Source organism: Molothrus ater, chromosome 13 (assembly GCF_012460135.2).
Source record: "Molothrus ater isolate BHLD 08-10-18 breed brown headed cowbird chromosome 13, BPBGC_Mater_1.1, whole genome shotgun sequence".
NCBI lineage: Eukaryota > Metazoa > Chordata > Aves > Passeriformes > Icteridae > Molothrus > Molothrus ater.
In genome coordinates this window covers 13807576-13829287 of record NC_050490.2, presented here as the reverse complement: position 1 = coordinate 13829287, position 21712 = coordinate 13807576, and the positions used below count along the sequence as shown (strand labels likewise).

The following is a 21712-nucleotide window of genomic DNA, read 5'->3' as shown; positions in this document are numbered from 1 at the left end:
TTTTGGAGTGAGAAGCACCCTGTTACTGAGCTGGGAACTCAGGTGGAGAGAGCTCATGGGCAGGCTCCAGCCAGGGCCAGAGGGTGGGAGGAAAGGAGCTGCATCCTGCCCCAGTTCTCCCACAGGATTGGGCCCTGCAAAACAAAGGAGGTGTGGGATGAGCCCCCCTGCTCCTGCAGGGATCTCCATGCTGGGCTCCTGGCACTCCGTGGGGAAGATGTCTGAGCTCCTGACACCCCACAGCGAGGGCTGGCTACAGAGTGTGGGTTTGTTTCCCGGGAGCCTGGGAACACACAACTCCAGCACCACCACCAGACAGGACTCCTTCCCAAGTGCTCACTTCCAGACAAAGCTGAGCCTGACCTGCTGAGATGGCAAAAAAAGCTCTTTTAAAAAGGAAAACAAATCACATTTACATTTCTACCCCTGCACCTCCCATTTAAATGCCAGCCCGGCTCTGGCTGTAGCTTTTTTCTGTTACATCCACTTCTATCTCCTGCTCCCCTCTTATTCTGTTGCTGCTAACCAAGAAACCTTTGTATTTCTCATTACTTCTAATTCCATAGCAACAGGTCGCTGCTGTCACAGCAGCTGCTGATTGCTTTTGAATTGTCTCTCAGGCAAGCTCCAGAATAAATACAAAAGAGCAGGTCTCTGCATGGCTCATATCAAAGCAAGCCTATTGCAAAGCCTCCCCAGCTGCTATTTAAAGTCCCAGAGTCGCATATGAAACCTGAATCAACAAAACTATAGGGGATTTCATTCACCTCCCCTCCTCCTCTTTTCCCCCTCTCCTGCTCATCAAACAGTAATTTCTACCCTGAATTGGTTTCCCAAAGGGGTCTTTAATGAGCTTTTTCTATGGAGCCTTACACTCATATCTACCCAGCTCACGTCAGCTAATGCTGCTGCCCACCCAGCTCCTGCAGGCAAGGGGACAGGATCCCTGTCTCCTTTGCAACTCAGAAATTCAGGCTCCAAATCCCTTTGAGACCCTGTATAACACTCATAGGAAGTTTTGCTTCCCAAGCCCAACAGCCCCTGCTACAAGAGGAGAAGGCAAACACAAATTTGCCTGGTGCCAATTCGCTGCTCTGAGCAATGCTCCCACAATCCCAGCCCTGAGCACAGCTGGAGCTGATGGTCTTGTAGGGAGGGAAAACCCTCCCAGAGTGTTCCCAGAGCAGGGCTGGATCTCCCTGTGCCTCTGTGTGCTCCTCTGGGATGGAGAGAGATGCACATGGAAGAGGAGCGTGGAAAGGAGCTCCAGCTGGAAAGCGCATCTCTCCTGTCAAAAGGCCCCTTTCTTGGGAGCTGCAGCAGCCAAGAGAAGGCAAATAAGGAAAACAGAAGCATGAATTCTTCTTGTCTTCCTTAGAAATTACTGGCTTTCCCTGCAGGAGTATGGCTGTGTCTGTGCTGGGCCCCTCAACCTATTTGGCAGGTGTTATTAGCACTGCAGACTTGCAAGTTCTCCTGAAACCATGGCATGGACGAGCTGAGTGAGAGCAGCTGTAGAACAGAGAGCCACATGATGTCCTCAGGACATGAGGAGCCCTGGATTTAATTCCCAGATCTACCATTAACCTTGGACAAGACACTTGACATTGTGCCTCAGTTTCCCAAGCACTGAAGCAATAATAATTACAGACGGGCTGGTTGCTTTGGAGGCTGTTTGTGAACCACCCCATGGTGTGCCAACCCTGTTATTAGTCCTCGGCCCTGTTATTAGACCTAAATCCAACTTCTGAATGAAGACTCCTGTGAAAAACACACAAACAGTTTCCCAGATCATCATTTTTATTAAAGTTCACAAGCAGCTGAAGGGGAAAAAAAAAAAAAAAAACCAAAACAAAAGCCCAGAAGATGTAAATAAACGTCATCCAGCTCATGGCAGGCTGGCGGCGTGGAACGTGTGTTCTTCCCAGCAGCGACAGCACCCGCTGCTCCCAAAAGACCTCTGCTGTTTGAAGCTGTGTCAAGGCTTTTCATGGCATTGCATCATTCAGCTGGCCAGGCTACAGCCCAGGCTCATCCAGGGGAGAGAGGCAAGCCTGGAGAAGCTGGAGATCCGTTGTGCAGGGAAGCAGGATGCTGGGGCGGTGCAGGACCAGTCCTCGGCAGTGGCTGGTCAGGAGCTGCATCCCTGTACTGACAGCCTGAAATCCACGTGCCTTCCTCCACAGCAAAATGAGGAATGGCTCGGGCTGACAGCTCTTGGATGCATAATCCCAAACACAGTTGGCAGCCAGCGTGCGTGGATAACCTGGGGCAGCCTCAGCCCAAGTGCTGGCAGGCAGCACGCCGTCAGAAACGCTCACATCTCTCCAAGGGGAAGCCAGGGTGTGGGGTGCAGCAGGAAGGAGGGGGATCCCTCCCCAGCCCACCCTGCAACGCCATCCTCATCCTCTTGCTCTCCCTCCTTGCTGGAGCCAAGGTGCCCCTTCCCAAGGCACAAGCATTCCCCACTGCACCCCTTTTTCTGCTCCTTTGCAGTGAGAGCCTCACCCACACACAGGGAAGCTCAGCAGACCGGCTCTGAGCACGCAGTGGGCTTTATCTGGGGAATATCTCAGCAGTGGTGCTGCTGCCTTGGCACACTAACAGAGCCCTGTGCTCTTCCCAGCAGCTGTGTGTGGGGAGCTACCCGGCCTCTGACCAAATCACAGCAGTGAGGAAAGGTGGGGGGGAGGAATTTAAAAGGCCCAAAGTACAAACCAAAAGGCATCTGCCCTGTTTTGTCACAGTACGCGGTGCTGCTGGCAGCCATCCCAAACTCCTGTGTTTTAATATTTCAATAGCCATTGCCTCTATGAAATGGCCAGAGGATGGGGAGAGCCAGGTGCTCTCACCTTGTTCCCTTTAACAAACACTTCCAAGTCACCCACGCAGCAAGCACTGCCAATGGCAAGTTCACTGCCTTAGAGAAAAACATATAATATCTCTTAACCCCCCCAACTGAGTAACAAAAAGGGCTACCCAGCCATGTTTGCTGAGGGATGCAGCCTCCATCTCCCCAGCCCTATTTGTCCATGGGGGCCCACAAGCCATCCCCGTGCTCAGCCTAGCAAGGCAGGGCTCTGGCTTTGATGTGATGCAGGCCAGTGAGCAGTGGTGGGGCTGGGTGGCCCTTGGTGACCCCCTGGTGTGATGCAGGCAGGAGCTGTGCCTCCCATCCTGGTGCCAGGAAGGGATGTGGAAGCTGCCTCGGAGTCCCTGTGCGGGAGGACAGGAGGCTCTCGGTCACTGTGCTGGCTCCAGCCGCAAGAGAGGGGACATGGATGTGACTCTGGCATCTGGGGAAGGAAAGAGAAAGCTCATTAACTGGTGTGGTGCTCAGCTCAGCCCACACTGGGGTTACCCCGACTCCCTGAGGTGGAAAGCAGCTGGTTTCTTTAGGAGTTGAGGTGTCCTCTGCTTGTGCAGGACAGGAGAGGGGGCTGCAGCCGGGGAGGGCTCAGAGCCAGGTACCAAACTTCAGTGGACATGATAAGGGAATGAAAAATTGAGGGAAAAGAGTTTCACTCTTTTTTTTTTAGGGCAAGGAGGAAGGCCCAAAAACTGGAACAGACAAAACAAAAAGACCCTTTTTCTCTTTTTCCACAGGTTCCTCCAAAAACATCCGTATCACTGACATTTCCAAGGGGTTGATTAATACAGTCTGGGGCCAAGCTCAGACTGCACATGTTTCCATCTGCCCAGGGTTAGGAAAAGCCTGATTTTCATCGACTTTCCTCCCCAGGCCAGCCACTCCCTTCCAACACTGCTTGATAAACTGGCTTCAGAGACAACCAGCCACTTGGAAAGAGCAGCAGCGGCAGAAAAACTGCAATCCCTGTTTATCCGGCCTCCCTATTATACACATGCAAATGGGTTTCCTAGGAGCCACTGGGAGAAACCAGCTGTGACTCTGTTCCAGGAATTCCAGCAGGTCCCAAGCAACCACCCACCCCAGCAGCATGCAGGTGAGCAGCAGCCTCTAGGAGCCAGCAGATATCCTGAGGTTTTTTTGGGGCTGTTCTTTGCAGGTACACAGGGCTTGGCATGGGAAGGTGCCTTTCTGTGAGCGGGGCTCTGGATGGAGCTGGGAATGATGCAAGCTGCATGTGTGAAGGGAGCCACACCAGGCAGCTGTAAGCTGTGTAAGCTTGCAAAAAAGGCTTGTTATCTAAGCTGTAATATAATAACCAGGAAAAACCATGGAACTGACCCAATTCCTAGTGTGAGTGTGGTATTGGAATACAGCTCAGGGCCTGGCATACAGCCTAAATCTTTGCAGGAGCTCTGGGGCCAAAGTTCAGATTTCAGGTGCCAGAACAGCCTCAAAACCCTTCAGCCTCAGTCACTCAAGTGCCCACCCAAAGGCAGGCACCAGCTGCTGGTGCCACCCTCAGCCCTCACAGGAGCTAAGCACACACCAAAGGGCTCCAGTGGAAGCCACAAAATCAACTCTGAGCTTCTGATGTGCCCCAGGAATCAGTGCCAGAGCAGTGCCCAGCCACCAATCTCTGCTCCCTACAGTGAAGACTGTGAGGAGGGTACTGTAGGGGCTAAAAAGTACCTGATTAGGAACCTCTGGGCAGGGGAACCCCTGGCTCCTGGATGCTACAGGGCTTGGGTTGTCCTGTTTGTTTGGAGATGGGAACTCCAACATCTCCACCCCAGGAAAGCATTTGAGGCTCAGGAGCCAGCACAGAGGGATGCAGTGACTCCTCTTTCTAATTCACCTTCCTGGCTGGACCATGAAATCTGAAGTGACCATCCCATCCCCATCTGTGACTCTGCCCCTGTCACACAGGACAGAGAGTGTGGAGAAGCCACTTTAATGTGGAGACAGGCAGCTTGGAGAACCTGTTCCTGGAGCTGCCTGAAGTCACCTCTGAGGAGGGGCTGAGTTGTTCCCCATCAAGTGTCTCTGCACAGCACCGTGACAAACCACCCACCCCCTCCCCTGGGCTGGGCTGTGCTTGTCCTTATCAACACTGAGCCTTGATTAGCCCAGTGCTCATTTGGCATGTTTTGCCTCCCCTATGGCTCCACCACCTCGGCTGGGAGGGGATGAGGCTTTCACATTTCATACTGCTAATCACACTTGATTCCTGGAATTAACTGTGGGTAATAAGCACTAAATTAATGTCACACAGCCTCCCTGGCAGCAGTACTGGGACCTCTGCTGAAATGTGTCCCTGCTCTGTCTGGGAAGGGCAAAGGCCATGCCCTTGAGGAAGCATTTCCAGCTGATCAGTTTTATGCTTCACAGGAAAAGCAGGCTGGGTGCTTTATGACCAACATTAGTCAAGGACAGACTGTTTGGTTTTCAGGGACCAGTTTATGGGCAGGAGGTTGTTTTTTCCATGAGGACAAAGTTCTGTCTCCTGCCACGTGATTGCCCATGCCTTTTTCCACCAGCCCACCTTGCTCTGCTCCGAGGGGTGGCTGCTCCTGAGGTTTTCCAGGTGAGGACAGGCAGTTCCATAGGAAACTGGCCAGGTGCTGGCCAGCCTGCCTTCTGGGCATCCCTACTTGAATAAGGACCAAATCAGGTGTTTGAGCAGAGACCTTTCACGGTGGGAGCTGCAAACCAGAAAACCCCTTGGCCAGACCTGCAATAGGACAATGGGAAGAACTGGATCACAGCCATAGGATCCTACAACCAGTCACCCCGGTTCCCAAGTCCAGATTTTGCACAGCCAGGACAGCCAAGGCAGGCACATGGGATGTGCACATCAGGGACATTCACTCACTAAATGAAATAAAAAAAAACCACTCTAGAAAAACCACGTGGACAGACATTCTTTCTGGCAAGAGCTTGCATGTATTTTAAATAGTTCTTTTAACCGAAGACTGGAGGCAGAGCCAAAAAAGCACATAAAACCCTCACACAGTGACTTTTCACCAGTTTTATTTGCAGTTTCTGGTTTTCTGTGCTTGTGTCAGGCTCCCAGTTACAGGGGGGAAAAGAAGTATCAGTACAACCCCCACAAAACTATTTATTAGGTCTGAACAACCCAAATACAGTAGGGAGGAAAAAGGTAGGAGAGGCAAATAACATCACTGTGACTTTGAAGACTGTTTTTTATTTAGTGGCTGAGGAATTGACTCCCATCTCAAACTACCCCCTATTCCTACTCCCAGCCATGTGGCTGGTGTTGAGCTTTAATATTCAGATGCATCTGCTACCAGAGAAAATTAACTGTCAGCTCTAGGATGGCTCTTAAAGGGAGGCCCCATTGACCTGAGCTGAAAATGATGGAGTCCTCACAGTCTTTGCTGCAATATTTAATAGCCAAGTGACAGTTAATTAGATTACTGAGCCACCGTGACAGATGCTAGGCAACGCCTGAGGAGGAGAATTTGGAAAGGCCATTATCTTACAGACCTTACTTTAAGGTCTCATTTTAACCCTTTCCAATCTTGCCCTGCCCTCATGGTGGTCCAACCCATGTTAAAACCAGGTGTTTCACAGAGGCCAGCGTAATGCCCTGGGTGGTTTTTTTCCCACCTGAGAAAAGCAGGTGGTCACGTTGGGCTAATCCCTGGCTGAGGTGCCAGGAACTCCTCCCTGGTTCCCACCTGGCATCAAAAAAGATGATCACTGGGAGGTGCCAGCAATTTCACCCGCTGGGCGATTCCCAGGCACACCAACCACACCAAGTGGAAAGCAGGGAAGTGAGAGGGTGTTAGAGGGTTTGGGCAGCATTCCTTCCTCCCTGTATTAAGTGAAGTGGATTTTGATGAGTCTGTGGAAGAATTTCCCTCCCCTCAGTCCCCACTTTCCAAATAAAACTCTAAGTGAAGCTTGTCAATCCCACACCCATAGTGAGGGATTCCCAGCTCCTTCAGCTGGCTGGGATGCAGGCTGCAACCACCAGAGCAGGGCTGTGTGTGCTGCTGGCACTGAGAAACCTGCACACTGAGCTAGCAGACGTGTTACTGACTTCCTGGGAAGGTGATGCTATCTAAGTGCTGCCTGTATCACTATCTGCTTTCACAATGCAAGATGAGAAGAGTTTTTGGGCTTTGCCAGGCCAGCTGCATCTCAGCACAAGTTGGTGAGGACATGCAAAGCCCTGTGGAGCCACACTGACAACCAGAACAGCAACCAAATACCCCACTGGGGAGGAAAGGGGAGGAAGCAGAAACCCTGTCCCAGGGGCACTGCAGGAGCACCTTCCCCGAGCAAGAGAAAATCAGAGCGCCAGAATGAGACACAACATCATGGGTTTCCACCAACTTTCTTATTCTCACACAACCCAAAACACTGATAAACACATTCTTCTTCTGGTTACAAAACCCTTTCCCTCCCACTCAGGTCTGACACAGAAGTCTCAGAAGTTCTGATTTAACAAGCAACTGTTTGGATGATAAATAAACACCAAGACCATCAAATGCACCATGGCTTCTGTGCTTTTGCTTCTGCTACCCACTGAAATGTAAACAGAGAGCATAAAAAGAGAACCAGGATTTGCTGGCATTCCAAGGGTCACTTGCCTACATATTCAACAGTTCTAAATACATCACCCAGAAAATCAGCAAAAATATCAAACTACTGAGACATTCCAAAGCACTTCTGCCCTGGTATCTCCCAGGAGTCACATACAAGTGTTTTTAGGAACCTTAACTCCCTCAGCTGCATGGGAACAGGATGTATTCCATGGTGAGAGCAGGTGTGGACTCATCTGCCCATCCACCCCCCCACAGAAGGGTGAGGCTGGTACATCCAGCCACCTTGGAGCAGGAGGAGAGAGGCCCCAGCCGTCTATGTAGATGTATCTCTTAAGATACTGCGAGGATGAGTATTTTCCCATAAAATTACTTCATGAGCACCTGTGGTGTGTGGAGATATAACTGAGGCAAGACAGTAATTTTTAATTTAAGAGGAGGAGACCCTTACCTTCATTGACCTCCTGGAAACAACCCCCAAGGCCCTGCCCCTCATCACGAGGGCAAGTGCTTCCAGGTGCTGACAAAAGCTGTGGGGATGAGCGAGTAAGGCACCGTGGTGATACAGTTCCACGTGTCTGACATGGGGTCGTAGCAGTCCAGCGTTTTGCACCTCTGAGTGCCAAAGTAGCCTCCTACCACATAGAGTTTGTTGCCCGAGGCCAGGGCGTGGCAGGACATGCGCTTGGCCGTCATGTCCCCGATGCGCGTCCACTGGTCGGTCTCGCAGTCGAAGCGGTAGGCGGAGGCTGCCGTGAACTCCGTGTCCCCTCCCATGATGAAAATCTGGCTGCCCAGGACAGCGGCTGCCGTGTAGCGCCAGGGCTGCGGGCACTCGGCTTTGATGGTCCATCGGTTCTCAGCTGGATCGTAGCACTGCACTTTGGACACCATGTCTCGGTGGATGCTGGTGCCACCGAAGACAAAGAGCTTCAGCCTGGCGCTCACCACCGCGGCGTTGCTCACGCCGTCCCTCAACGGAGCCACCATCATCCACTTGTTGGATATGGGGTCGTACTTCTCTACTTGCTTCAAGGAAACAGAAGGAGAAGCAGGGAAGACTCCAGCTACTGCAGTGTGTCCACCAACCACATAGAGGCAGTTTTCCAATTCAGCTGAGCCATGCCCAAACCGAGCGATTAACATTGGGGCAGCTTTGGACCATTCCTCATGCACGGTGTCATAAACCCAAACATCTTTGGAGACCCCGTTCTCCGAGCCCCTGCCTCCAGTGATGTACACTTTGCAGCCGATAGCACAGGCACTGAACTCCTTCCGTGGACTCGGCAGGTCTGCTTTGGGAATAATTTCCTTTGCTTTGTGATCCACTTGGTAGATCTTATCACACATGAAGGTTTGTCCTCCCAGGATCAGCAAGGTGTGCCCAGCTTTGCGAGGCCTGGCACAGAGGCTGGTGACCACCCCATCATTCTGGAGGATCTTCTTCTTGCACTGAATAGCTTCATCCAGACAAGCTTGTTCCTTTCATCCACCATGATCAAGTCCTCGCAAGCCAAGGCTTCCTTGAGGCATTCTGAAGGAAGCAAAGCCAGACGAACATTCCTCAGAAGTTCTGGGAGATAAGCCTTCCGCTCGTCCAGGTCGTATTTCACCCACTGCATGACAGCCTTAAAGACCTTTTCTTCATCCTCGATTTCCAGCTCATCGCTGGAGATGAGGTCCAGCAAAGTGTCCTTGGAAAGGTTGTTGAAGTCCTCACTCTTGTGAACAGTCTCAAAGTTGACCAGGCACATCCTCCAGGAGAGCTCGTAGAGCCGCCGGCACTGATGAGCATCCGAGAGCAGCATCATGCCCAGGCAGTTGGAAGGGTAGAGGTTCTTCTCCAGGAACTCAGCCGCAGCATCTCGGACATCGTGGAACTGCAGCATGTCCCCAGCCTCCAGGAGGGACTCGGCATTCTCCTCGTTGATAATGATCCGAGAGGAGTAAGCAAAGTCCAGCAGCAGCTCCAGCACCTCCGGGTGGAGGCTGTCATGGAAGTTCACCTCATCATCCAGGCTCTCCCGGAGGCCGTTGCTGAACATGGCCTCAAAGTACCTGCTGGAGGCAGCCAGCACTGCCCGGTGGCAGGGGAAGGACCTGTTCCCTGCCCAGAGGGTGACATCGGTGAACATGCAGTGCTTGCGCAGGGTGTTCAGGTGGGACAGGACGCAGTCCGGGTGGGAGGCCTTGTGGTAAAGCAGGATGTTCATGGAGCCGGTGCTGGTGCGGGATTTACGGTTCTCGTGCACGCTGACCGACATGGCGGCACAGCTCTTGCCTGCAGGGAGACAAACAGGGAAAGCATTATTCCCTCATCCTGACTGATACAAAGCATGGAGACCACACGCATTAGTTATCCAACCCTGGTACACTGCCAGTGGATCTCAAAGCTCCAGGTGACATCCCTGTGGCTCCTGCTCCATGGCTGCTCCTGCACCCTTTCCTCCTGCACTCTCGCATCCTCCAAAAAATCTAACTCAGGCTGAGCAGGATGAGAAAGCAGAGCGGGGTGAAGGGGGAAATTCTGCTTTGGTTTCAACAAAGGAGCAACAAAGTGAGGCAATCAAACCCCAAACTTGGTGTAGATTGTTTCAACAGTCCCCCAGAGGGTATTGGCAAACCGCAGAAGAGTTATTTTTCCTTAGAAAACAGCATTGAGAGAGCAGACTATCCAGGATAAAGGGCATTGGTCTGTTCTTGGCTCAGCAGAAATTAAGTTTGGCTTCTGATTTTCATGTAGATTACTGCAGGTTTAGGAAAAGCAACTGCTACAGGTTTTATTTACAAAATATTTAATTACCGGCAGAAGCCAAAAGTTTGAACTGATTTTACCAAACCCATTTGTTGCACTTTTTGATTATAAAACTCACCAGACACCTCATGTGACTTAAACATTTTTCAGGGCAGATTCTATTCAGAATAAGACAAAAGAAAGACATAAATTATGTTTTTTACCAGACAGGCAGAATCAAACACAAGGCTTTTATTAGCTACTATTTCACATTAGTGCTACCTGATACCAATCCTTGCCTGTAGAAGAAAACCCTTTTGGACTAATTAAATTAATACTACCTAGATGATAAAATCCAAGTCATTTACTCCAAAATACTTTAGCCAGCTGTATTTTGCTTCCCATGTAACTAAAGCAGACAGACAGATACACATGCACAGCCCTCTCTTACAGGAGAAAGTTAATACAGAACTTGTCCTGAGGTTTGAAAAATGAAGCTGAAAAAATCAAAATGGGGTCAACCTTCACTCCAGTCACTGAATTGTTTAGACAAGACAGTTGGGGAAGGCTTTTTAGATGGGTTCTTTTTGTTAATGTTGGTTGGATGGGCTTTTTTTTTAACTTGCTCTTCGCAGGCTGGGATTTCTCAAGGGTCTCTCCAGCCTGCAAACACAAGGTCTGCAGATGAGCCCAGTCCTCCCCAGCCAGCACTGGGGTCTTGGAGGAAACCACAAAATGCTGAGAGAATGGCTGCTGCACTCCCAGGCTGCCAGGAGGTCACAGCCTTGACCTGGCACTGACCTGGAGCTGCTCAACCCTCCCACACTCCATGGGTGGATGACCTCAGGAAGAGGCAGATGGCCAGATAAGTTGCCTGACTCAGGCTCTGCTCATGAGCTTCCTGCCCCTGCTTCTCCAGCACCTCCAAAAGAGTCTGAATGAGACAAACAGTTGTGGGCATGTTGCTCCTTCCCCACCCGCTGTCAAGAGTTATTGAGGTTGGTCTTCTCAAGGCCTCACTCATTCCTCAGGGCTGTGTCACAGTCCAGGGAAAAGTCTCTGCGCTTCTCCATGCAGAAACATCAGCGTGCCCAAGCAGCCACAAGTCCTGCTCAGCCTCAGGAACACTGATGTGGGTTGTTGGGTGGGAAATGTCCATATCCATGGCCCAAACTCTGGCAGCCTGGGATAGAGGCTGACAAGTTCATTTCACTCATGACTGGAGGCTGTGCAGAAGCAAGGCTCCAAAACAGGAAGGAAAATGCCATTACGGAACAGCACTTTGAAGTGCATCTGAAGGAAATGTTTCCAACATCTACATCCAGCGCAGGAACAACACTAATTTAAGGGGTTATTTGGATTCCCATGTCAACGCCGAAGCGAGAAATACAAATGAAACATTTATGAGTCTGCTAAAAGCTATTGATTTAGGTTCCTCTTCCTACAACCTCAGAAACCACCCTGCCACTGCTATGGCTTTCTTTTCTCACAGCTCAGGTCAACTATTCACTGTTAACCTTTGATTTGCTTATGCACAAAAAAAGAAGCAATTTATATAGGACAGCTATGGAAACAAACACAAAGACTGCAGGAAGGCAGCAATGATTTTTCTGACACTAAGATTAAAAGCACCTACTCAGAGTGCAAGGAGCAGGTCATTTAAAAAATTGAAATGTCTATATAAAAGCTGCAGCAAAGACATTTTTTATATGTATATACATACACGTAAGGACACATAGATATATCACACGTGTGCACACACATATATTTCAAATCTCAGACTTCCAGCATCAAATATCTATCCCAAGGAACTTGGAGGCAAATAATATTTCTATCTTATACGTACTGAAAAACATCCAGGGAAACTGGTAGTCCAGCTCCAATTGGTAGTCCACTGCTCTTGCTATCATGTTCACTACAGGCACCAACCGACCCCCAGCTGGAATTCTGAAAGCTAAAGAGGACACAGTCACAGCCCCTTTACTTGGCCTCTCCTGGAGTGGGTTTATGACACTGGATGTCACTGGTCACAGACAAGCAGGGTTAGAGAGACCATTAAACTGAAACTAAAGCAGCTCCTGAACAATGGGGTGCAGCCATCTCACCAGAAAGTCTTGCTTGTGGTTTTCAGCAACACCCAAACAGCTTTTTCTGAGGGCTTCTTGGATCCTGCCACAGCTGGGCACAAGCAGAAAAGTGGCAGACACTAATCCTTCCACTCACAAACTCCCCTCACTGCATGCCTCAGTCTACCAGAGACCTTGGCATCATCTCACCCATATCAGACAAACAGAAACTGCAGGCAGCGGCTACTTCATCTGGAAAATTTCTTCCACAATGTAGCAGCTGACAAACCTCTGAAGCCTGTAGGCAAAATGTCTTCTACAATTTCACAACATGCACAGAAGTGCTTCGATTTAAGCCATGTTTAACTGCAGCCATGGGCAGGCTGGACCTGTGACACATGCATTTCTCTGAAGCACACACATGTAGAGCACAATTTGGTCCCTACCACACTCCTTGCTCCCTTACCCAACTACTGAGCTAAAGAGAAAAAGCAGAACCACTCTGAATGAGGAGCACTTTACACAAAGCAACCTGTCAGTGGCCCTTGCCAAGCTCCCACCTGCTCTGTGAGAGCCTGGGGGTTATCAGAGCTCCCAGCTGCTTCTTCCATCATGCAGGAAGCTGTTGTGGAACAGCAGAAGGCACGACCTGAACAAACTGGGGCTTGGAATTTCTCCACGCTGCATTCATTTCTTTTCCCTCGAAAGGCAGTTATTGAAAAAATAAGTATCTACTGCATAACCTTTAAAGGGATCTTACTGCACACAGAGGCAGATAATAATCCTTCTTCCATATGGATGAGGGCAGAGGGGCATCAGCTTTTTGACAGCTATCCAATGCTGTCTGCTGGCTGAAGTATTCCCCTGGCTGTCTGCAGCCTTTGTGCAGCCAGAATGGGAAAGACAGGTTTTTTCCAGTAGAGGAAGATAAGGTTGCTTTGAAAATCCTTCCACTCATCCTGACAGGGCAGACAGCAATCCTGAAAGAGGGAAGGAGTTGGCTCAAGAAAAAAAGACCCCTCAAATCTCAGCTCATGAAGAAAACGCCCCAGCAGTCTCTCTGGACAGGACAAAGCTTGCAAAGAGAATACAGGGAAAAACAAAAGCAGAGAGCTGGCCAAACTCCCCACATGAGAGCCACAGCTCTCCTGTCCGAGTGCCTTTTGCTTCCTAAAAACCACACTCCAGCAGAGGACTTTCCCTCCCAGGCTGATGGGTCACCCTTCCAGAGCCCTGCTGGAATGGTCCTCTAGGAGAACCTCAGGAGACACTCTACCACCTCTTGAAAAACCCAAGTGCCTCTTAGACAGATACTCTGAAGCTGTATCAGGCCCTGTCCCCAGTCACAAAAGAACTGCATATGAGAACAGCTCAGAAAGGCTATTGATACATGAACTATCATTAGCCAGGCTTGGGGTTCCCCCTCCATCTCAAACCAAGGGGCTCTCCACAAATCTCCAATTTCATTCACTACCTGCAGGGAATCACCAGCTGAGATCCTGCTTGCTTTCAAGAGGACAAGATTTGAGAGTGATTAATATGCTCCCCAGTGGGACTTCAGGGAATCAAGAATAATTTCTGCTTGGAAGAGAAAAATCCCACGGTTTATGAATGATAAATTTATGATCTCCCAAGATCCTAAAGGCTGGCTAAACACCAACAAAGACCCCAAGTCCCATGATCCAAAACTAGCAATTTCTGTTACACCCATGAGAGAAGCAGCAAGCAGAACATGTTTCTTTTTGCCCCACTCAATATTTAAAGCTGTAAATAAGTAAATAAATAAGCAGTAAGGTTCCTTGCTGGCTCAGCTTAGAAGACCTGGATGAAGCTGCTTAAACTACAGCAGAGTTTCATTCCCAAGAAGCCATATGGGCCCTCTATGCATGGGCTGTACTACAACATACAGACACTCCTTCCAAATCAGAGCAGACCCACCTGGAATGGGGTCTGTGACAGCAGGCATAAGATTCATCTTTATTTTCTCTCCATCTCACAAAATCAACCCTGGTGGCTGACACACTGTCTTGAATTTAGCCGAAGTTTAAGTTCTCCCTGAAAGCAGGGGGATCAATTCTCTTTAAATTACTAATGTGCCTGCTCCCTCATCCCAAATATCTGTACCTTTCCAATGTTCTCATGGACTCTGCCACCTGGTGCTTAGGCCAGCAGCATTATCCCAGGCCAAAATTACTGCTATAGAACCAGTTTCTCCCTTTTTATTGTAGAGAGTAGCAAAGCAGACATATAAAAGTCACCTACTGTGTTGTCTTCACAGGGAAGAGCTCCTTGCAAAACTGCTTAGGAGAAAAGAGCAGTGAGGCAACACGCTGTCAAACACAGAGCCAGATCCAGTTGTGTTTCAGATGCAATTTCCCAGCACTGGACACCATCAAAAGGTTTGAGAAAGGGGATCTGTTACATGCAGGCATTCACGTACTCAGAGGCAGCTTGAGCTTCAAAAGCAGAAAAAACCAACAGAAAACAGGAAAGGATGGTGGGGGAGAGACATAAAAAACAAGAAAGGGGAAGGAACAAATGTGAAGATGTTTTCTGATGATTTTCCTGTCCTTGCATAACACAGCAGACCGTCAGGTACACAGCTTGGAGCTGCTTGAAATGCTCAACACTAATAATGCTCTTCTGTCAAGAGTGCTTGAGATGAAAGGAATTAAAACTGCACCTGGCATTTAGTGCAGCAGCACACTTGTTGAGTGTGGAGCCTGGGCTGCTGCCAGGTGGGCAGCACGGGACCTTCACTACATCATCTCCCAGGCATGCCCTCTGCTCTGTCCCCACTGCGTGCCTGCATGCAGACTTTGCTCTCTTACAGGTTGGGTTCATCTCCAGCCATTCCAGTGAATTTAGTGGTTTGCCTGTGTCAGCCAAATTTGTTCCTGTTCTCTTCAGGATGACTAACACAGCAAAGATGCAACTGGGATTTTGCAGGCTGGAATTCAGACAATGTAACTGCTGTGAACCAGAGGGTATCACTCTGGATTTGCCCTTCCTGACCAACTCTTGATGTTTCACCAGATTTGTAAATAGGCAAACAAAGGAAAGGCAGCTGACTCCATCCCCCCCAGTGCAGAATTTCTGATCCTGCCCCAACCTTTGAGAATGGGAGGCATCCTTATCATTTCTTCTCATTTTCTCACTTCCTAGTCTAGCCTGTACATCCTAGACAGAAAACAGAGAGACCATGTGAAAGGCTCCTTCTGTTGGCTCAGACAGAAACTGGGAGGTTTTCCAAGCCCAATTCTGTAGGCTCCAGGAATCAGATTGTCTGGAGAAGATCCGGGTACATATCTGAACATTTTGAAACTCAGTCTGAGTTTCATATCCCACTCATATTCTCATATCCCATCCTCAGCAGTACCCACCATTCCTCCCTTTAAACCCATGCCCCACTCTGAGCCTACAGCCACCACAAGAATCTACTAAATGCCTATACTTACTTGACAGAAAATCAGAACATTATTGCCAAGCTGAACCAATTAGTGAGATTCTTGTTTTGTCTCACAAAAGCACTGGTAAAAGGGGCTGTAGTGCCTCAAATCTACGACATGCACTCATCTGAATCAAAAGCAACCATGCCATAACCACAATAAAACTACCTGTAGGAAATCCTCTTTGCATGCAATCCATGCAGTTTATTTGCAATTCAGGTACTGGACTTGCTACTCTGCACCTGAGATACTGCAAAAAGCTTCTTGAGCTACCTGTGACACAACCAAATAAAGTTCATGTTCGCCACTAAGCACACTGGCTTTGCTGTTCCTGGGAATACCACGCCCTCCTACAACCACTACCCGAATTGGGATAAATAATGCTTTTAGCCACAGTCCAGGCTCCAGACAATAGCTTTTCACTGCTATGCCTTAACCCCAGCGGATCTTTTCAGAGCCTGTGATTCATTTCAGAGGCTGTGGTGGGGTTTTGTCCTTCCTGCTCCCTCCAGCTCTGCTTGTGAATACATCCCATTCTGCCAGATCAATCACAGGCGCTTTGCAAAATGAATGGGGGGCTGCAGAGGAGGCAAGCGAGTTCACAATCCCCTCTTCCAAATTATACCCAAAAAGGCTCCAGAATGGGAACAGCCTACTTGATTGCAGTACCTACCCCAGCCCCATATGGGCAGGATAAAGCCCTTTCCAAGCAAGCCAAACTTGCTAATGTGCTGCAAAGGCAAAAGGCCTTTGGTACTTCAAACACAGAGGAACCACATGCCACTTCCCAGGGAGAGTTTAGGAGATGAGATGTGGTATACATCAAATTAATGCCAGAATAACCACAGCAGCTGCTGACTCCAGAGATCTTACTCAGATCCTCCCACTCTCCCAGCTCTGAGGCTGGCAGAGCTGAGTGCTCTGGTGGCCAGGCTGACCAAAAGCCCTGTCATGGATGCTCACACCAAACAGGTCTGTCTGCCTGCCTGCTGTCAGGGCAGGATTTCAATTTTGGGCCTGGCCAGTTAAGCTGGGGTTTTGTTTTGCCTTCCCCACACCCCTGCCAGGCAGGAGATCATGGTACAACTGCCAGGTTTGGTTTGCTCATTTGCAATTCTGGCTGGAGCTCAGAGCTGTGGAGATGGGAGGCCCTCATGCCTCTTGAATGGATTAGCCCCTCATGCTGCTGGGCAAGGAGGACATCCATTCCCAACTGGATTGTAAGGCACTGACAGATATTGAAGGGTCTGGGGCTGCAAGACAGGGCATTGCTTATTGCCCGCTGGCTTTGGACAGAAGGAACAAAAAACTCTGATTTTTCCATTTTGGTACTCACACAGCATCAAACCACACACTCAGCTTGCAAGTTCTGTGCCACTGTGGCATCCCTGCAGCACCCAGGCTGCCCTGGGCATCCTGCACACACTGCAAGCAGAGCAGATTGCCAGTGTGGTACAGTAATAAATTTGCCTCACCACAATGTGACAGGCTATCATATAAAACTGGTAGTCTTTGCAAAGCCTAATGGTCAGCAAGCAGAGAGCAGTTATGGGACATGCAGCATTCCCAGGCTGAAGCAATGGGGAAAAGACAGAGCTGTCTGTTCTGGCTGGAGTGATACTAATAGTCACTATGGGGATATAAAGCTGATAAGCAAAGACAGAGAGATGTGATGGTGGTTAAAGGTCAGGCCAGGGGGCTTGGGGTAGCTTGTTACAGCTCAATGCTTCCCAGGCAGCATCTCTGCAGCCACTGTTTTCAGCAAAGCCAGCTGTGCTCACTGCAATTCAACTCCAGCCTGTGAAAGAGGGGAGCAAATCTGGCCCTCAGGTCAAGTGCTGACAGGGCTCCAAAGCTGCCCCTTGCACAGTCCCCGAGCACAGCGTGGCTGCCACCAACACCCTGGGCCAGCTCTGCCCGTCCTGCCCCACCTACTCGGGGCCAAGCCAAGGCACTGCTCAACACTTTTGTAACGCTGCCACTTCCATCCGCACCTCCAACTCTGCCCTCCTCTCCCACCTCCACAGATGGCCACATCCTGTCCTTCCTGTTTCACTCATCCACCTCCTAAACATTGCCTGAAATTTCCCCTGACTGCTAAGAAGGACCTGAACTCCTGCAGGCTTTGGGAATGGTTGGTCACCGCCACAGGGACAAAAATGCTATCATAATTCACATGTGCATATGCACACACAGATATGCATGCACACACTCCTTTATCTCCATGCCAGACCATGTCCAGCACTCCCAGAAGAACCATCTTATGGATCAGACTCATGCTCATTTTCACACACTTGGAATACATGTTATGCAATACCTTGTCATCTGTCCCCAAGCTGTTGCCTTCACAAATTTATTTTGCCTTGTTCCTTCAGTCAAACCATTTTCAACTGGCCTGAACTCCTCTGCAAAAGCACATCTGAGACACCAATCCCTCTGCTTGACTCTGCTTGAGTTACTTGAGCCTGCCCCAAACACAGCACGAGAGGATACCACACTGCACACATGCTGAGGCAGGAGGACTTCAGATAACAATCCTCAAATACTTGAGAAAATGAACAAGAAAGGAATGGGAAATTTAAGTTCTTCAGTGCTGAAGCTGCTGAGTCGCCCATCTCCACATTATGGTGCAATTCTGCAGCAATTTTCACTCTGCTTTTAATTCTGAGAACCCCACACCTTCCTGTTGCACAGCAGACTTCCACCTATGCCTCCTCCCCAAGTGCTTTACTTGGGCTTATCACAAAGATAAGCCAGAGCAGATGGCTGGGGTTAAAGACACAAAAGAGACAAAATATGCTTTCAGATGAAATTTAATTTGCAGCAGAAAACAGGACCAGGAATACAGAGAGGCCCCAGAAAGGATCCCATAGCATTAAGGAGTCACTCTTTGAGAGATGCACAGAGAGCAGAACATACAGGAGAGCTCAGGAGCAGAGACAAGAAAGCAGAAAGAGGAGAGCTCAGAACTCTGGACTGAGACTGTCACCAGGGCAGCTGAGCCAACAGCAGCAGCTGGCCACCACCAGAACACATGGGCTGTGTTACACATCTCAGATTGCTCCTAAGGTAACTTCAATAAAAACAAGTGTCACAAGATGCAGGAAGGAAGAAGGAAAAACAAGGGAAGCTGTCAAAGTATAAAGGTTGCAGAGCTGCTTGTTTTTTTTCTTGTGGCTCTGGATCTGTCCTGGAGAGGAAGAGGTACATTTGGATGAAGGCTACAAAATCCCACAACACCCTGGCTGAGGAAATCTCTCCAGCAGATCACAAGAGAACCCAGGCAGAGATTGCCAGGACAGGAAAACAGAGCAGTCATGACACTTGGACTCTCCACTGGAATAGTATGAAACATTCAGCTGTCTGCTTATGCAAAGCTGAGGGCAGATTTTCCAAGCACAGGTCTGGCTGGTCTAAGCCCCCTACCCCAATAATCACAAGTGGAGAGATAAAGAAAATAAAGACAGAACAAATTTAGACAACCCAACTATCAAATAGGCTCTTAACTTGTTTAAATGTGAAGGGGCCTGTGAGGACAGGAGGAGGAGAAAGAACTAGTTTTCTCCTCTATCAGCTCAGCTCAGTCACTCACACAAACCTGCTCACTTCTCTAGACAGGCTTGTTCAAACTGATTTAATACTGATTTCATCAGAGGCCATGGAAGTTGTGTCCCTTAGAGCACAGTTTTGAGATATATGTATATATAAGGACGAAAGAGGCAGAAAAAAAAGCAAAGCAAAAAGCAATGCCACCTGACTTTCTCATTAATGAAATAAATAGCTAAAGTTTAATATTTACTAATTTTTTTTTTCTTTAGAAGTGAAAAGACCTTCCACTCCCTAAACCTCTTCCTACCGCTTCCTGCCTATAGAACACGATGCTCCAAAGCCCCAGCGAGCCCCGGGCCGGTACCGGGGGCAGCACTCATGGTTCCTCCTGCCGGGGTCCGGCTCATCCCCGTCCCCGCGGCTCCGAACCCCCGCAAGCCCCGTGCTCGGAGGGGGTCTGCCAGCGGCGCGCGGACCCAGACCTGGGGGGAGAACACTCACCGTGGCTTGGCCGAGCAGGAATCTCCGTGAGGCGGGAAGCTCCCCACGCGGGGTGCCAGGGACGCGGAGCTCGGGAATGCGGGGCTGGAGCGCGGAGCGAGCGCGGAGCGGGCCCGGCGCGGCCCCGCGCACAATGTACCCGCCGGGCGGGCCCGGCCGCGCGTGGGACCGCGGGGGCGGGGCCGCCCGCCGCCGCCGACACCAATCAGCGAACGCTCTTCTCGTGACGTAGTATTTCGCCACGCCCCCTGCGAGGGAAACGACCAATAGGAGGGAGGGAGGACGGTTTGTGGGCGAGGGGGCGGTTTGTGGGCGGGGCGAGCCTCGGCGCTGAGGGCCGCCTTCCGCTGGCCGGCCCTGCCGAGCTGCGGCCGCTCGGTGCGGGCCCCGCGCCGGTTGCTGCGGGGCTCTCTGGGGGAACGGCCCGCGCTGCGCTTCGCCCCCGCTGTGCAGGCAGCTCTGGCACGAACCCGTCCCGCTGTGCCCCGGCTTTTACCCCCGTAGACAGCGCGCCTGGCCCCCGCGCGTCCCGCAGGATGGGCACCCCGCGGAGAGATGTCCCTGCGTGTCACTCACTCACTCACTCAAACACCGCCCGCCCGCGCCTGTGGCGGCACAGGGAGAGTCAGCAAAACCGGGCTGAAGTTCAGGCAGATGTGTGAAATGGCCGGGCTCAGCAGAATTTCGGTGCGTGGGGGCTGTGAAGGTCAGCAGGCCCACCCGCGGGGCCTGCAGGGAGCCTGGGATCGGCCGGAGAGCCGTGCCCCTGCGTGGGGACCACCCGCGGGACGGTGCCGTCATCTGGAAGGAGCACGGGGGGGACGTGGCAGCGCTGCCTTCAGCAACAGTGTGGGCTGAAGCTGGAAAAAAACCCCTGCTCATTTAGAAACAATAACATTTTTCAAAGCAATAACGTTTTTGCATAACACGAGAGCAGCTGGAAGCAGCAGTGCCTCTGGTCCCACCCGTGTTTTCCAAGCCCTGCTCTGGAGTGAGGCACAGCAGGTAACTGCAGACCTGCCCTGTGGAATAGTTTCACTGTGAGTGGCTGTGCCTTCCCTGGGGTTTGTGGAACGCTTCATCTACCAGAAAATAAAAGAAGCTGGAAGCTTTCTTTGGTTTCACAAATTTTAAATACACAGAGGAGGCAGGGAAGAGCTGTTCAGTATCTTCTCCCACGACCCCATTTCTCCAGGGCCCTACTCCCTATATGCAGTCACAAATGTTCAGTAATAAGAGACAAGTGAAAAACTAACTGCTCTGCTAAGTGTATCTCCCCAGATAATGGCTGGATGGGAATATCCAAAGTGTTCTGAAGCTCCCATATGCTCAGGGATGCACTGTTTGGGGGCTGCTCCTTCCAACCCAGTACAGGCAATCTCCCCAGTTTGCCCACTGAAGTTACTACCACTACATGTCCGGGTGACAAGCAGTGGTGGCTCCATTGAAGTGCTGCCTGCATCACCAATTTTACACGGTGTGGGCATGGGAGCAGGTTGAGGTGCTGCATGGGGATATATTGAAACACAAGTTCCCATAAGTACAAAATACAGTCCTTTCTTCTCAGCTTGAGACAGAAGGTCAGCTACAGCTGGCACAGGCTGTGCATGGTAAATAACAAAGTACACTGAAGATGTTGAACTGTATCGAATTCCTGGTTTTTTTTGATCTGTGTTCTTCCAGGTCATTGCAGTTTAACTCTTAGGGTGCTGCTGCCTTCCCAGCCACAATCCCAGCTACTCTTGAGGCTGAAAATTGTCTGGGAGCCTGCTAATGACTTTAATGAGCTGCTCATGAAGACAACAGGGATTTGTGCAATAGGTGGGTGTGGTGGCATCCTGAATACATCTGTAAAACAACAAAAACATAAAAGACAAAATTGATTTTCCGTATTCCTGCTGCATTCCACCCAGCTCTTCCTGAGTATGAAGGAGCTAGAGAGAAAAGCAAGGTCGCATTTCTTAATTCCA

The 21712-nt window shown here is 50.2% G+C and overlaps 1 protein-coding gene across 1 annotated transcript; it reads right to left on the bottom strand.

Moving 5' to 3' along the window:
- Positions 1-1838: 1838 nt before the first annotated feature.
- On the bottom strand, positions 1839-19871 carry KLHL25 (kelch like family member 25). The gene is given in 4 exon segments (XM_036389371.2): positions 1839-3296; positions 7895-8912; positions 8915-9724; positions 19743-19871. Coding segments are annotated over 2 exon segments (1767 nt in total). The 5' UTR covers positions 9708-9724; positions 19743-19871; the 3' UTR covers positions 1839-3296; positions 7895-7938.
- Between the last annotated feature and the right edge of the window lie 1841 nt (positions 19872-21712).